At 36.3% G+C, this 13,349-nt stretch overlaps 12 protein-coding genes across 12 annotated transcripts; 9 read left to right on the top strand and 3 right to left on the bottom strand.

Moving 5' to 3' along the window:
• Positions 1-142: 142 nt before the first annotated feature.
• LSC1 (succinate--CoA ligase (GDP-forming) subunit alpha) lies at positions 143-1,117 on the top strand (the record flags this gene model as incomplete). The annotated part of the gene is made up of 1 exon (XM_020219011.1): positions 143-1,117. One exon carries the CDS (start codon positions 143-145, stop codon positions 1,115-1,117), a length of 975 nt encoding a protein of 324 aa, XP_020074547.1.
• A 211-nt stretch (positions 1,118-1,328) lies between these two features.
• On the top strand, positions 1,329-1,787 carry HYPBUDRAFT_158339 (mitochondrial 37S ribosomal protein mS41; the record flags this gene model as incomplete). The annotated part of the gene is made up of 1 exon (XM_020222366.1): positions 1,329-1,787. One exon carries the CDS (start codon positions 1,329-1,331, stop codon positions 1,785-1,787), a length of 459 nt encoding a protein of 152 aa, XP_020074546.1.
• A 93-nt stretch (positions 1,788-1,880) lies between these two features.
• On the top strand, positions 1,881-2,560 carry CYP5 (peptidylprolyl isomerase family protein). The gene has a single exon (XM_020221721.1). It carries the CDS (start codon positions 1,886-1,888, stop codon positions 2,489-2,491), a length of 606 nt encoding a protein of 201 aa, XP_020074545.1. The 5' UTR covers positions 1,881-1,885; the 3' UTR covers positions 2,492-2,560.
• Positions 2,488-3,162, bottom strand: HYPBUDRAFT_158337 (mediator complex subunit; the record flags this gene model as incomplete). The annotated part of the gene is made up of 1 exon (XM_020222365.1): positions 2,488-3,162. The coding sequence occupies one exon, from the start codon at positions 3,160-3,162 to the stop codon at positions 2,488-2,490; it is 675 nt and encodes a 224-aa protein (XP_020074544.1).
• Positions 3,163-3,221: 59 nt separating this feature from the next.
• HNT2 (bis(5'-adenosyl)-triphosphatase) lies at positions 3,222-3,746 on the bottom strand (the record flags this gene model as incomplete). The annotated part of the gene is made up of 1 exon (XM_020223678.1): positions 3,222-3,746. One exon carries the CDS (start codon positions 3,744-3,746, stop codon positions 3,222-3,224), a length of 525 nt encoding a protein of 174 aa, XP_020074543.1.
• On the top strand, positions 3,489-4,230 carry HYPBUDRAFT_225666 (uncharacterized protein). The gene has a single exon (XM_020223116.1). The coding sequence runs from the start codon at positions 3,816-3,818 to the stop codon at positions 4,137-4,139; it is 324 nt and encodes a 107-aa protein (XP_020074542.1). The 5' UTR covers positions 3,489-3,815; the 3' UTR covers positions 4,140-4,230.
• Positions 4,231-4,688: 458 nt separating this feature from the next.
• Positions 4,689-6,296, top strand: ECM33 (Ecm33p; the record flags this gene model as incomplete). Its single annotated transcript, XM_020219017.1, has 2 exons — positions 4,689-4,749; positions 5,086-6,296. The coding sequence occupies 2 exons, from the start codon at positions 4,689-4,691 to the stop codon at positions 6,294-6,296; spliced, it is 1,272 nt and encodes a 423-aa protein (XP_020074541.1).
• A 287-nt stretch (positions 6,297-6,583) lies between these two features.
• On the top strand, positions 6,584-7,319 carry HYPBUDRAFT_153769 (uncharacterized protein). The gene has a single exon (XM_020221720.1). It carries the CDS (start codon positions 6,870-6,872, stop codon positions 7,233-7,235), a length of 366 nt encoding a protein of 121 aa, XP_020074540.1. The 5' UTR covers positions 6,584-6,869; the 3' UTR covers positions 7,236-7,319.
• On the bottom strand, positions 7,300-9,057 carry GGA2 (phosphatidylinositol 4-phosphate-binding protein; the record flags this gene model as incomplete). The annotated part of the gene is made up of 2 exons (XM_020220254.1): positions 7,300-8,933; positions 8,988-9,057. 2 exons carry the CDS (start codon positions 9,055-9,057, stop codon positions 7,300-7,302), a joined length of 1,704 nt encoding a protein of 567 aa, XP_020074539.1.
• A 460-nt stretch (positions 9,058-9,517) lies between these two features.
• HYPBUDRAFT_153768 (uncharacterized protein) lies at positions 9,518-10,654 on the top strand (the record flags this gene model as incomplete). The annotated part of the gene is made up of 1 exon (XM_020221719.1): positions 9,518-10,654. A coding segment is annotated over exon 1 (644 nt), but the record flags the coding sequence as incomplete, so codon positions are not given.
• Positions 10,393-10,929, top strand: HYPBUDRAFT_92719 (EF-hand; the record flags this gene model as incomplete). Its single annotated transcript, XM_020223899.2, has 1 exon — positions 10,393-10,929. A coding segment is annotated over one exon (537 nt), but the record flags the coding sequence as incomplete, so codon positions are not given.
• A 529-nt stretch (positions 10,930-11,458) lies between these two features.
• On the top strand, positions 11,459-13,317 carry ILV1 (threonine ammonia-lyase). The gene has a single exon (XM_020221718.1). The coding sequence runs from the start codon at positions 11,490-11,492 to the stop codon at positions 13,227-13,229; it is 1,740 nt and encodes a 579-aa protein (XP_020074536.1). The 5' UTR covers positions 11,459-11,489; the 3' UTR covers positions 13,230-13,317.
• Positions 13,318-13,349: the final 32 nt, after the last annotated feature.

Below are 13,349 nucleotides of genomic sequence, written 5' to 3'. Positions count from 1 at the left end.
TACGGTGAAATATCAAAAGTACCCCCGAACGAAAAAACAAAACCGAAAAAATTTATTGAACAACTTTCTTCTTCTTCTTTTTCAAATTGTATATCACTTATTTGATTTCAATTACCATATATTCAATAATTCCCAGCTAAAGATGTTGAACAGACAATTTATTCGTGGATTTGCTTCCTCCAAGCCAGCTAGAAACTATGCTTCTACCATTAAGAATTTAAAGGTTAATGCTGATACCAAGGTTATCTACCAAGGTTTCACTGGTAGACAAGCCACTTTCCATGCCGAACAAGCCATTGCTTATGGTACTAAGGTTGTTGGTGGTACCAATCCAAAAAAGGCTGGTACTACTCACTTGGATCAACCAGTTTTTGCTAATGTTAGTGATGCCATTAAGCAAACTGGAGCTAATGCCACTGGTATTTTTGTTCCCCCATCAATTGCTGCCGCAGCCATTGAAGAAGCCATTGAAGCTGAAATCGAATTGGCTGTTGCCATTACTGAAGGTATTCCTCAACACGACATGGTTAGAATTGCTCAAATGTTGAAAACTCAATCAAAGACCAGATTAGTTGGTCCAAATTGTCCAGGTTTGATTGCTCCTGAACAATGTAAGATTGGTATTATGCCATCCCATATTCATAAAAAAGGTAAAGTTGGTGTTATTTCAAGATCAGGTACTTTAACTTATGAAGCCGTTGCTCAAACTACTCAAGTTGGTTTAGGTCAATCTTTAGTTATTGGTATGGGTGGTGATCCTTTCCCAGGTACCAACTTCATTGATGCATTAACTTTATTCTTAAATGATAAAGAAACTGAAGGTATTATTTTAATTGGTGAAATTGGTGGTACCGCCGAAGAAGAAGCTTCTGAATTCTTAAAACAACACAACTTAACCAGACCTGAAGGTGCCAAACCAGTTGTTTCCTTCATCGCTGGTGTTTCTGCTCCTCCAGGTAGAAGAATGGGTCATGCTGGTGCCATTGTTGCTGGTGGTAAAGGTGATGCCAACTCTAAAATCGCTGCTTTAGAATCTGCCGGTGTCGTTGTCGAAAAATCCCCAGCTAGATTGGGTAACTCCTTGTTATCTGAATTCAAAAACAAAGGTTTATTGTAATCTGTTTGAAAAGTATATATCTATATATTAGATTTGATATTATTTGTATAATTCAAGCTGTAAGCCGGGTGCACGGGTGTAGATGTTGATATATATGTACGGGTGCACAGGGAGTTTCCAAAAAAGTTTGCGTGCCCGGCACAGTTATATATATACAGATTTTTTTCATCGTTTTCCATTAAATTTTCACTTTAACTTAGTTATCAGCAAGATGTTAAGGATCACCAGGTTCATACCCAGAATAACGCCCAGCCTAGGCCAACGTGGCTTCCATATCACCAGCACGCTCAACAGAACCAACCATTCTACTAGAACCAAAGAAAATGTGCATGATTTAGAAACATTTTTCAAATTGATCGGACGTAATACTATCGAGCATTTAGATAGTTTTGAAGGAGATTTAAATAAGTTTTTATCAACTGACACTAAAGAATTGAAGAATAAAGGTATCGATGTATCCACAAGAAGATATATGTTAAGATGGAAACATAAATTTGTTAATGATTTAGAACCATTGAGAGAACATAAACGAGGTAAAAAGAGACACGGAGGTGAAAGAAATGCCAAAGCCGTTAAGGCCAAGAAGGCTTCATTAAAGAGAATGGAAGAAAGAGAAGCTTTTGAAAAGGGTGAATTAGAAGCTGAAGATAGAGGTGAAAGAGAATTTTAGCATTGTAAATAGTCGTGTAAAAAATCAATAAATTTGTATTTAAAAATCAATCAAAAAGATTCCCAATTGTAGAATTGAAAAACTACATGCTGTTTATAATGAAATTGACCATCTTATCAATTATAGTTGCCACTTGTTTTGTTTTCAAGTTGGCGGTGGCCGGATTACCAGAAAACCCACCAATTACTAATAAAGTTTACTTTGATATTGTGGAAGATGAACAACCAATTGGTAGAATTGTTATTGGGTTATTTGGAACGGTTGTTCCTAAGACGGTTGAGAATTTCAGACAATTAGCTGTTTCTGAAGATGCTGATTTTGGATACACTGGATCAATTTTCCACCGTATTATTCCTAAATTTATGTTACAAGGGGGAGATTTTGAAACTGGTCAAGGATACGGGGGGAAATCAATTTACGGAGGCAAATTTGATGATGAAAATTTTGAATTAAAACATGATAGACCATACAGGTTATCCATGGCCAATGCCGGTAAGAATACCAACGGGTCGCAATTTTTCATTACTACAGTTGTTACCTCCTGGTTAAACAATGCCCATGTTGTATTTGGAGAAGTTATTGAAGGATTTGAAGTTGTTGATTATATGGAAAAAGTTAAAACTCAAAGAGGAGATAGACCAGTGAAGGAATTGAAAATCAAACAAAGTGGAGAATTGAAGGAGTCAATTAAAGACGAACTTTAGAGATTTAATTTTAGATTTAATTGATCAACGGTACTATTTTTACCGTACATTGGTAAATCATCCAAGTAAATTGAATCATTATTTGAATTAACTACTGATTTCAATAAATTATCAAAAGTGTTTGAACTTATTTCTTCTAAGTTATTTGTAGTAACGGGAGTTTCCGACGTTGTAGTGACACTAGTGGGAGTATTTGTATTTGTTATACTGGAGGATTTATTATATTGATGACCCCCGTCCATGATATTATAATTACTGATTTCATTAAGGAGATCAATTGAGTTTTTCATTGATAATACACTGGCCAATAATCTGGATGATAGTATATCGTGAATTTTAGGTGATTGATATATATTTGCTCCAATTATATAATAATCTTGTTTTGGTATTACGGTGGATGGGTTAATTCTCTGTTGTTTTCTTATTATCCAGAAATTAGGTTCCTTGATAAACGCAATTATAAATTCAACCCCGACCATTTCACTTAACTTATTTTGAAGATTATAATTAGGCACTGGTTGAAATTGAAATTGCATCTTCAATACTTGATTATTTGATGTTCGATCGAAAAATGGCAGCTCGGTGAAATAGTCAAGCACGTTCCCGGTGTGCAATCCAAACTGCTGGATCCATTCTGGCGACTTCCACTGTATTTCATCAAGACTGGTCATTGTTTTATTAAGAAAGACAGATGTATATATATCTATATAAAGAGAGGACTTAATTATTTTCAAGTAGAGGAGGACGTGTACCGGGCCAATTCGTCTTTTAGCCAAAGGGCTTCTTTAGCCATCACGTCCAGAGTCCTAGCAACCCTTTGATCATCGTCCACGGGACTAAACCCACCCGAGCTCATAAAGGAGTCTCTTCTGGCAGACCACTCGCCAAGGAGATCTTTCTGTTCGAGTTTGGAGTATATTCCATCTCCATAACCGTCCAGTTTATATCTCGGAATGATATGGGTGTGTAAATGGGGGATTGATTGTCCTGATTCAGGTCCATCCTGGATTGCAATGTTCAAAGAGTCGGCTTTATAAACATGTTTAATAAACCTATGTATCAATTGTAATGTATTCATATAATCGATACTTTCATGAATTGTTAAATCAGCTAAATTATATACACTAGTTCTTAATGGAACAATAAGAACGTGTCCCGGAACCAATGGTTTTAAATTGACTAGTGCATAAGTATATTGTGACTTGTAAAACACTTGATTGTTCACAATAAACTTATAAAAGTAAATATTTGACATTATCCTAGTGTTTTGGTATTAGCTCTTTTAAAGAGCTGGAAAATTAATTGTATGTAATTACCCCCGAAAATGGCTCGCTCCCTCCAGCCCTCGGAAGACATCAAAAAAAACCTCCGTACCCTGGTTATTCACCGGTTCGCCGTATTAGAACCCAAGGCAGGCAAGACAAGACAGGAGGCAGGAGGCAGAAGACAAAAGGCAGAACAGAGACAAGAGACAAAAGGCAGAACAGAGACAAGAGACAAGAGACAAAAGGCAGAACAGAGACAAGAGACAAGAGACAAAAGGCAGAAGGCAGAAGGCAGAAGGCAGAAGGCAGAAGGCAGAAGGCAGAAGGCAAGAAACAAAGACATACCAAAGCCCACCACCCAAGAAAGCACAATCAAGGCATAAGCAACATCAACAAGGAAAGCATATATAATGCAGGGTATAATTAACGTAAATTTACTCGATTATGAACCCAAGTAACCTCCGGGTACTTGTACTCATTTCAACTTCTTTAATTGTGTTAGTGAATTTCCAAATCAGGCTACTGCTGTTTATTTTTTAGACGATGTCTTATATCGGTGGGCTGGCTACTGAGTTCCGACTTGCCAGTGACTTGCCAGTGACTCCCAGTGACAGCCAGTCACTAGCCAGTCAGTAGACGGGGTGTAGACAGCCAGTGGGTGGCCAGCGAGAGCAGCAAGACCGTAGACCCAGACGGTGGCCAGCGAGGTGGAGGAGGTATGCACTGAGCATACCATCATAGAGTATTGTCTTCGAATATTTACGTCCCAAAAATAGATCAAAACCAAACCGGAATTTTCATCATCATAACCTCCAATTGTTTGCCTGATAAGTTTGTGTTATCACCCCCTTCCTGTCTCCCAATCCTTTATAACTCAACTTTTTCCCAGCTTTTTCCTCCAGCTTTCTTCCTGGTCAGTTATCACGTTCGCTATGCAATTCAAAAAAATCTTCGCCGCCTGCGCTTTCGCTGGTGTTGCGTTTGGTGCCAACAGTATGTATTCTACAAGTCTCAACGAGCCATTCGACTCAGCTACCCCCGTGCTCCGTTCCACAGTGTTCAGCACACGGGCAGTGTTCAATATACCGAAGAATTTTCACTAAAAATACGGTACTGGGAATTTCCACTGAAAATACGGTACTGGGAATTTTCACTGAAAATACTGCACTGGGAAGTTTGTTAATAAAAAAAAATTTTTTTTTTGTCTTTTGGTGAAAAATTGATGTCTAACGTGCGCGATCCGCCTGTTTCTTCTTTTGGATTTCCTATTACCTGATTCTGCTTCGTTGATTTTTACTCTTTTCGTCTGGTACTAACCTTTTATTATAGACTCTACTTTAACCACTGCCACTCCATCAGTTTCTAAAGGTTGTTCATTCAAGGATTTCACCGCTACTGCATCTTCGCAAGTGCAATCGGTTGCTGCTTGTGCCACTGCCGTTGGGGATGTTACCATTCAAGGGGATTCTTTCGGTTCAATCGAATTGACTGGGGTCGAACAATTTTACGGTAAATTAACCATTCAAAACGCCACCAAGGCTGAGACTCTTAATGCTCCAAGCTTGCAATTGGTTTCTGGGGACTTGGTTATTACTGCCAACACTGTTTTATCCACCCTTAACTTGGCCCAATTAACCACCGTTGGTACTTTCAACTTGAATGCTTTACCAGCTTTGGAAAAAACCGGTTTATCCAGTGGGATTACTTCTGCTGATGAAATCATCATTAGTGACACTGGTTTAACCTCTTTGGACGGTATTAACGTTTACAAATTGAAGGTTTTCAACGTTAACAATAACGGTGATATCGAATCGATTGACTCTGGTTTACAAAAAGTCACCGATACTTTATCCATTTCTTACAACGCCGAAAAAGTCGACGTTTCCTTGGACGATTTAACCGAAGCCAACGTTGTCTACTTACAATCCATTAACTCTTTATCTGTTTCCAACTTGACCAAAATTACCGGTTCTCTCTCTTTAGATTCAAACTCTATCGATAAAATCGAATTCAAAGGTTTGGAATCCGTCGGTAAATCTTTATCCATTAGTGAAAATGATGACTTGGAAGAATTGGACTTTCCTCAATTATCTTCCATTGGTGGTGCTTTGAAAGTCGAAGACAATGAAGAATTATCTTCTTTTGACGGTTTCCCTAAATTGAAAACTATCGGTGGTTCTGTTGTCTTGAGTGGTAAATTCGATAACGGTACCTTTGACTCTTTAAACAAAGTCTCTGGTGGTTTCAACTTGACCTCTACCGGTGATTTATCTTGTTCCGATTTCACTAAATTAAACAAAGCTGGTGATATCAAAGGTGATAAATTTTACTGTAGAGGTGCTTCTTCTACCGTTTCTTCTTCCTCTTCTAAAAAGGGTAACAAGAACGGTGAATCTACCTCTGGTTCCGATTCTGACTCTTCTGATTCTTCCTCTTCTTCCTCTTCTTCAAGCCACTCTTCTGGTGCTTCCAACACTGCCGTCGTTAAATTGTTAACCGTCATTGTTGGTTTTGTCTCCGTCGGTGTCGCCTTATACTAATTCTACTTCTAATATTGTTTAATTTTAATTTCTTCATCGTAAAATTCTCTTCTGTACCTTACCTTCGTCTAGGTATGAATTAATTAATTAGTGTTTTACTTGTTAAATGTAGTTGCAAATACAAACCTCCGTACATATATACAATCCCCACCCGTACCTATACGCTTACACCCGTACATTTTGGAAGCTTTTTATATCCCTCAAAAGATTTGGTCATTTTTAACCTTTGTTACTCCTACTTCTTTATCAACAATGAAGTTATTCACGCTTATTCTTCTCGCTACCATTGCGGCAGTGGCTGCTAAAAACGTATTTGACTTGGAGAAGTTAAGAGAAACCATCGAAGGTGAAAAAAACGATAAGTTCACCTTGAAATTAACTAAACGGGATCCGAAAAACGTATTCAAGTTCCCATTCCAAAAATCAAATCATAAAAGGGACCAGATTGTATTTCAATCCCATGATAACTACTTGGAGTCGGTTATTTCTCAAGTGAATGAAATCTCCTTTTTCGCTTCTTATATAAGAGATGATTTAAAGTTTTCCAAATTAGTGGAGGAAGAAGCTCATTCTATGGTTATAATTGCTCCCACTAATAACGCTCTTGAATTTAAATTGAATGGTTTAAAACCTTGGGAGTTTCCTAATCCAATCCAAGATGATGACTCCGACGAAAAAGTAATCCACGATAACTTGAATAGCTTCTTATCTGGTCACGTTATCAAATCGATTGACTCTTTGAATCAAAATGATGACCATTTAAAGTCAAATATAATTGAAGGTACTTTAATCAACGGTGAATCGGTCTTGATTAAACAGGATGCTAACACTGGGGCTTATCAAATTGGATTGAACGGTGGGTTCGTTCCGGTTATTAATTCAATTCTGACTAATAATGGTTACTTGTTTATTATCGATGACGTTTTAGTTCATCCTTAGGGTTTTTATGGTTTTTTTAGTTCTTATCAATATATATTTCTATTATTTTATGTAATACATAGTCTTATAAAACGTTTACCCCGGTTTCTTCGAAATTTTCTCCATTAACTTTATATTCAACTTTCCATTTGATTTTCAATTGTTTATTCATATTATTTTCAATTGAAAATTCTTGATAAACCAGTTGATTACTTGAACCGTTAATGGAATCATTTGATTGGGGCTTTAAATTTAATTTACAACTTTTAGGAACTGCCAACATGAATTTTAACTCTTGAATTTGCAGGGGGTTTAAATTACTGAATAAGATTTTCCCATTAACTAATGAAGCATCATTAGAATTAACTCCGGCTTCAATTTTCAAGTTTGATGATTGATTAATCAATTTAATCGATTCAAAATTATTTTGTAATACATTCGAAGGGGTGGTATTGGGGAAGCTAAGTTGAAATGGATCCAATGAAGTATTTGATTGTAATTGCGGGGATGGTGAGTTGAAATCTGATAATAAATCAAAGTTCAGCGATTGTGTTGGTTGTTGATGTTGAGGTTTTGGTTGTTGAATCGGTTGTCCTAATGAAATTGAACCTCCTGATCCAAATAAGTTATTTAAATCAAGATTATTTGATTGATTTGGTGCATTGTTATTACTGAAACTTAAATTAGTCAAATCACTTAATAAATCTTGATAACCTTGATCATCACGTTTATCATTACTAATTGGACCTTCATCATCGTCAAAGTCAATCAAATTATCATTAGCTGAATTGTTATTAGTAGAAACATTAATTGCACCAGCTTTATCAATTTGACCATTTTTCAAAAGTTGGAATTTTTCAACCAATTGATTAATTGAATCATTCAACCCCAATAAATCATGAACATAATCTTCATTATCATTATCTTCTTCAATGATTTTAGTCACAATTGGTTGAGAAGATTTAATGGAAGAATATAATTCAACCAAAGCTTCATTTGAATCGTCAATTGAAGTACCTGATTGTTGAATACTATTCAACATTTCAGCAAAAATTTCTGATTTTCTCTTCAATCTAGCAATATCATCATTAATTTGCTTTTTATTCTCTTGTAAGTTATCATCTTTGAACCCAGCCATAATTTTCATTAATTTATTTGCTTCTTGCAAATCTTGAGGTCTTCCTCTTCTAATCAATTCTTGCAATTTAGCACTATGAACTATTGATTCTTCTTTTTGCAAATCTTCTAAAGATTTTAAATTATCACTTGGATTTAACACGGCTGCATCTTCCAATTTAACTTCGGGGAAAATGTATCCTTTATTTGATAATAATCGGTGCATGTCTCTAATATACCCAAAATCCTCTTTATATTTTGAAGTTCTACAAATTGTTTGATACCATTCTTCAATTTGGGCCAAAATTAATCGATGGACTCGATTATAACGTAATGGTGGTCTTTCAGGAAACCTTTTAACCAATTCATTTAAAAACTCTTTACGACTAATTTGTAAATGGAACGGATATCCACAATTTTTAACCAAATTATCTAACAACGATACTGCTAATTCTGATGTTTGTGGATCTCTTTGACTTATAAGTTTAGCTACTGCAATTGCTGCATCTCTAGGTGCTGATCCTTGCTTAGCATTGACATAATCACATATTTCTAAGTTTAATGCTAAATTTGGTTCATTCAACGTTGGCCTACAAGCCCTATCTATTTCCGTTGTTAGTAAATTATTCAACTTTGATAAACTTCAATTATACATACAAATTCTCCTCAATAACTTTGGATTGATCTTGGAAAGCGAAAATGATCCTGATGATGAGCTGCTTGACATTGTAAATGTGCTTGATCTTTCAATTATCCCTCTTTGATCCTTTTGAATCGTGGTCTATCCTTCAATCCTCCCCGAAATTCGTTCATTTTTCCAACTAATTGCTGTTCGAAAGAGAACCTCCGTACATCCCCACTACAATTAAATCTACTCTGCTACAATACAATCTTCATTCCGCCAGTAACATCGACATGCAGTTTGTGCCAGTACCATCGAGTGTGTATTCAACCAACGCCAACAATGGAGCCAACTACGTAGTCAGGTTGTAGTCAACCTGCTAAAGTAATGACTATCACTGCCCTAAAGGGCACGGAAAGCACCCGTGCACCAGGCAAAAACCTTTGATGAAATTTTGTTTAACAAAAATGAAAAACAACCAAAACAAAACTCAGCAACACCTTCTTTCTTTTGGCAAGTCAATATATCGGACGTTGTATTGAGAGCCTTACTTGAATATCTGGTACTGGAACTCTTCAACAGCACACCATTGACTTGATCTACTTGATTTCACTTGAGTTTTAGTGTTGGTTGTCGAAAAAGGTTGACTTTTTTCGTGTTTTTGACGCTCAATCGCTAGTTTTTTTTTTTAGATTTTGGATTTTGAAGTATTATTTTGCTCTCCAGGTTTGAAGTTCTTACACTTATTTGCTTATTAGTCCAAAAAGATCCGAGTCCACGATGCCTGGTAACGATTTACCCTTGTACCCAACACCACAGCAGGCCACTTATACCCCGAGTCCGAGTCATCATGCTCACTCGTCTCGTAAAACGTCGAAAAGTTCTTCCAATGGTCAATACCGAAACAATTACGGGCATTTACAACCTCAGGGATACCAGCAGTCCCAGCCAAGGTCCCACTACCAACAGGCTCCCGCCAGTGGAGGAATGAATGCTGCTCCAACTCCTCAGCAATATTATTCTCAGCAAGGTTATCAACAATCCATGCAATCACCTCCTCATCAATACCAGTCACCTCAGTATCAGGCGGCACCAGCTCCGGCCCCAGCTCCGGCCCCTCCACAGCATTACTATCAGCCCCAACCACTTCCACAGGCTCCGCAGGCTCCACAAGCAGCCCCAATGCCTTCTCAATATTCTGCTCCTCCTCCTCAACACCAGCAAAGATACCAGCCTAATGTTTCTACGCCGGTCCAGGCTTCTGCTGCCGCTCCTCCTGTTCACCAGCAAGTCCCGCAGTATGGCTCGCAATCACACCCCCATAAAAGACCTCCTCCGTCGACTTCAACATCTTCATCTCCTCACCATAGGTCCAAGGAAAACTTGGACCCTGTTTCCACCCCTTCGTCCAAAAGCTCCAGTAAACAGAAATTGGAGAATGAATTGAGATCGGTTTTTGAAAAAGTCGATAGTAATAGATCAGGAAGAATTTCCGCCCGTGAACTATCAATGGCCTTATTGAACTTTGATCACACAAGATTTCAAGATTCTACCATTCTATTAATGGTTAAACTATTCAGTACTAGTGGCTCTCCAAGTACAAGTCTGAAGTCTCTAAACTTTGATCAATTTGTTTCGCTTTGGAAATATCTTTCTGCTTACAAAAAATTATTCATTGCTGCTGATACTAACAGATCCGGTGATATTTCTTTTGGTGAATTCCAAAAAATTATTGAACAAATCGGTTATAAATTAAATATCGATTTGGTTTTACATCTATTCCAAAAATTTTCAAATAAAGATCTTGATAATTATGATAGTGGTGTTGTTGGTAAATTGAAATTTGACGCTTTTATTGAATTATTGGTTTATTTAAGAAAATTAACTGATATCTTTAAAAAATATGATAAAGATCTTTCCGGTGTTGCTACTATAAATTTTTCTGATTTCTTATTCGAAGTTAGCAACTTATCTTAATCTTTTTGCTTCCTTTAATGTATTATTGATTTAAATCAATTGATTTTTCTTTTGTTTCTTTGTTCCCCTTTTAAAATAATGACTTATTTGTACTATTTATTCCTGGTTTATCTTTGGTCTTTGTTGCTCTTTATACTATATTCAATTTCTTTCATACCGGGTGGTTGGCTTCCTTGATTTGCTTTTCATTTTTTCTTTCTCTTCTATTATCTTTAATTCTTATGCTTTAACTCTGTATATTTCTCTAGGATTTCAATCTAAATTACCTCTGGTTCTTTTAATTATTAAAATAGTAAAAAAAAAAAACCTTTTATCTTTTTTCCTTCTTTCTTTTCTTCCATCTATACTTATAGACATATTGCCTGTTGACACAACAACTTGTAGGTTTCTCATGGGTCTCCTCAGCGATGTAGGATTAGATGCAAAAGATTAACCTCGTGTTTTTCCTGGGGCAGCTCAGATGACTCAAAAAAAGTGAAAAAAACCGAGTGAAAAAAAAAATCAAGATTTGAAATACTTCATTTTACCCATCATCTTGTGGCTGCTTTATTACCTCATAAATGTTACTTTCTAGGAATATCCAGAGAGCATCCAAGAGTGTTACGACACTTAAATGTACTTCGAAGGTGGTTCAGACTGTAAGATTTAATTCTTCAAGTTCTGGCCCAGTCTTAACTAATAAATATAAAGAAGCCTTCCCTGAATTATCAGATTCCGATTTGAATAGCGATGGTACTCCAGATTACCTCAAATTGATTCTTACCGCAAGGGTTTATGATGTCGTTGATAGAGCTGGCTCACCTTTGACTCGTGCCATCAATTTGTCTAATAAAACCAACTGTAATGTTTTTTTAAAACGTGAAGACTTATTACCAGTTTTTTCATTCAAATTACGTGGTGCTTATAATATGATTGCCCAATTACACGCTAAGTCAAAAACTCCACTTTCTGGTGTTATTGCTTGTTCAGCTGGTAATCATGCTCAAGGTGTTGCCTATTCAGCTGCAAGATTGAAAATTCCTTCAACAATTGTTATGCCAACTGCCACTCCTTCTATCAAATACACTAATGTTTCAAGATTAGGCTCTCAAGTCGTTTTATATGGTGATGATTTTGATTCTGCCAAACAAGAATGTGATCGTTTGAGTAACTTGAATAACTTGATCAATATTCCACCTTTTAATCATCCTTTTGTTATCGCCGGTCAAGGTACAGTTGCGTTAGAAATTACCAGGCAGTTACAATTAGATAAGTTGGATGCTGTTTTCATCCCTGTTGGTGGTGGTGGTTTAATTGCTGGTATTGCTTCTTATTTGAAAAAAATTGCTCCTCATGTTAAAATTATTGGTGTTGAAACCTATGACGCTGATGCTTTGTACCAATCCTTAAAAAATGGCAAGCAAGAATTCTTAGAAAAAGTTGGTGTTTTTGCTGATGGTACTGCTGTCAAAGTTCTTGGTAATGAAACTTGGAGACTTTGTAGTACTTTGGTAGATGATGTTGTTAGAGTTTCAACCGATGAATTATGTGCCGCCATTAAAGACATATTCGAAGATACCAGATCCATTGTTGAACCTTCTGGTGCTTTATCGGTAGCTGGTTTGAAAAAATATGTTCATGATACTGCTGGAAAAATTGATCATAGAAATAAAACTTACGTTCCTATTTTATCAGGTGCAAACATGAACTTTGATAGATTGAGATTTGTAAGTGAAAGAGCTGTTTTGGGTGAAGGTAAAGAAGTTTCTTTAGCCGTTGCTATTCCTGAAAGACCTGGTGAATTCGCCAAATTACAAAAAATTTTACATAACAGAGCTGTCACTGAATTCTCTTATAGATTTGGTAATTCAGACCCTGCTAACATCTTCTTAAGCTTTAATGTTATTAATAAAGATAAAGAACTTGCATCCATCATAAACACTATGACTGATGAAGATCACAAGTATGAAGTCATTGATATTTCTAAGAATGAATTAGCTAAAACCCACGGACGTTACTTAATTGGTGGTAAATCACCTAGAGAAGGTTGTACTAAAATTTCAAGAGAAAGATTATTCAGATTCGAGTTCCCTGAAAGACCAGGTGCTTTGACTAACTTTTTACAATCTCTTAAGGACGACTGGGATATTACTTTATTCAACTATAGAAATCATGGACATGACGTTGGTAAAGTCTTGTGTGGTTTCGTTCTCCCTGAATCCACTAGTGATGAAGAGTTCCAACAATTCTTAGTGAAATTGGGTTACAAATTTGTTGAAGAAACTGATAACGTCGTCTACAAAAAATTCTTGCAAAATTAGTTTTGCGTAACTCAAAGATAATAGCTTTTCACTTCATGCTTACGATTATTATTTCGTATATAATTTGTATATAGTAATCCAGATAAACGTTTAAAATAAATAAGAATGCCTGTATTTGTT

This window comes from Hyphopichia burtonii (assembly GCF_001661395.1).
Source record: "Hyphopichia burtonii NRRL Y-1933 unplaced genomic scaffold HYPBUscaffold_7, whole genome shotgun sequence".
Classification (NCBI taxonomy): domain Eukaryota; kingdom Fungi; phylum Ascomycota; class Pichiomycetes; order Serinales; family Debaryomycetaceae; genus Hyphopichia; species Hyphopichia burtonii.
The sequence above is the reverse complement of the archived record's forward strand: the minus strand, read 5'-3'. Positions and strand labels throughout refer to the sequence as shown.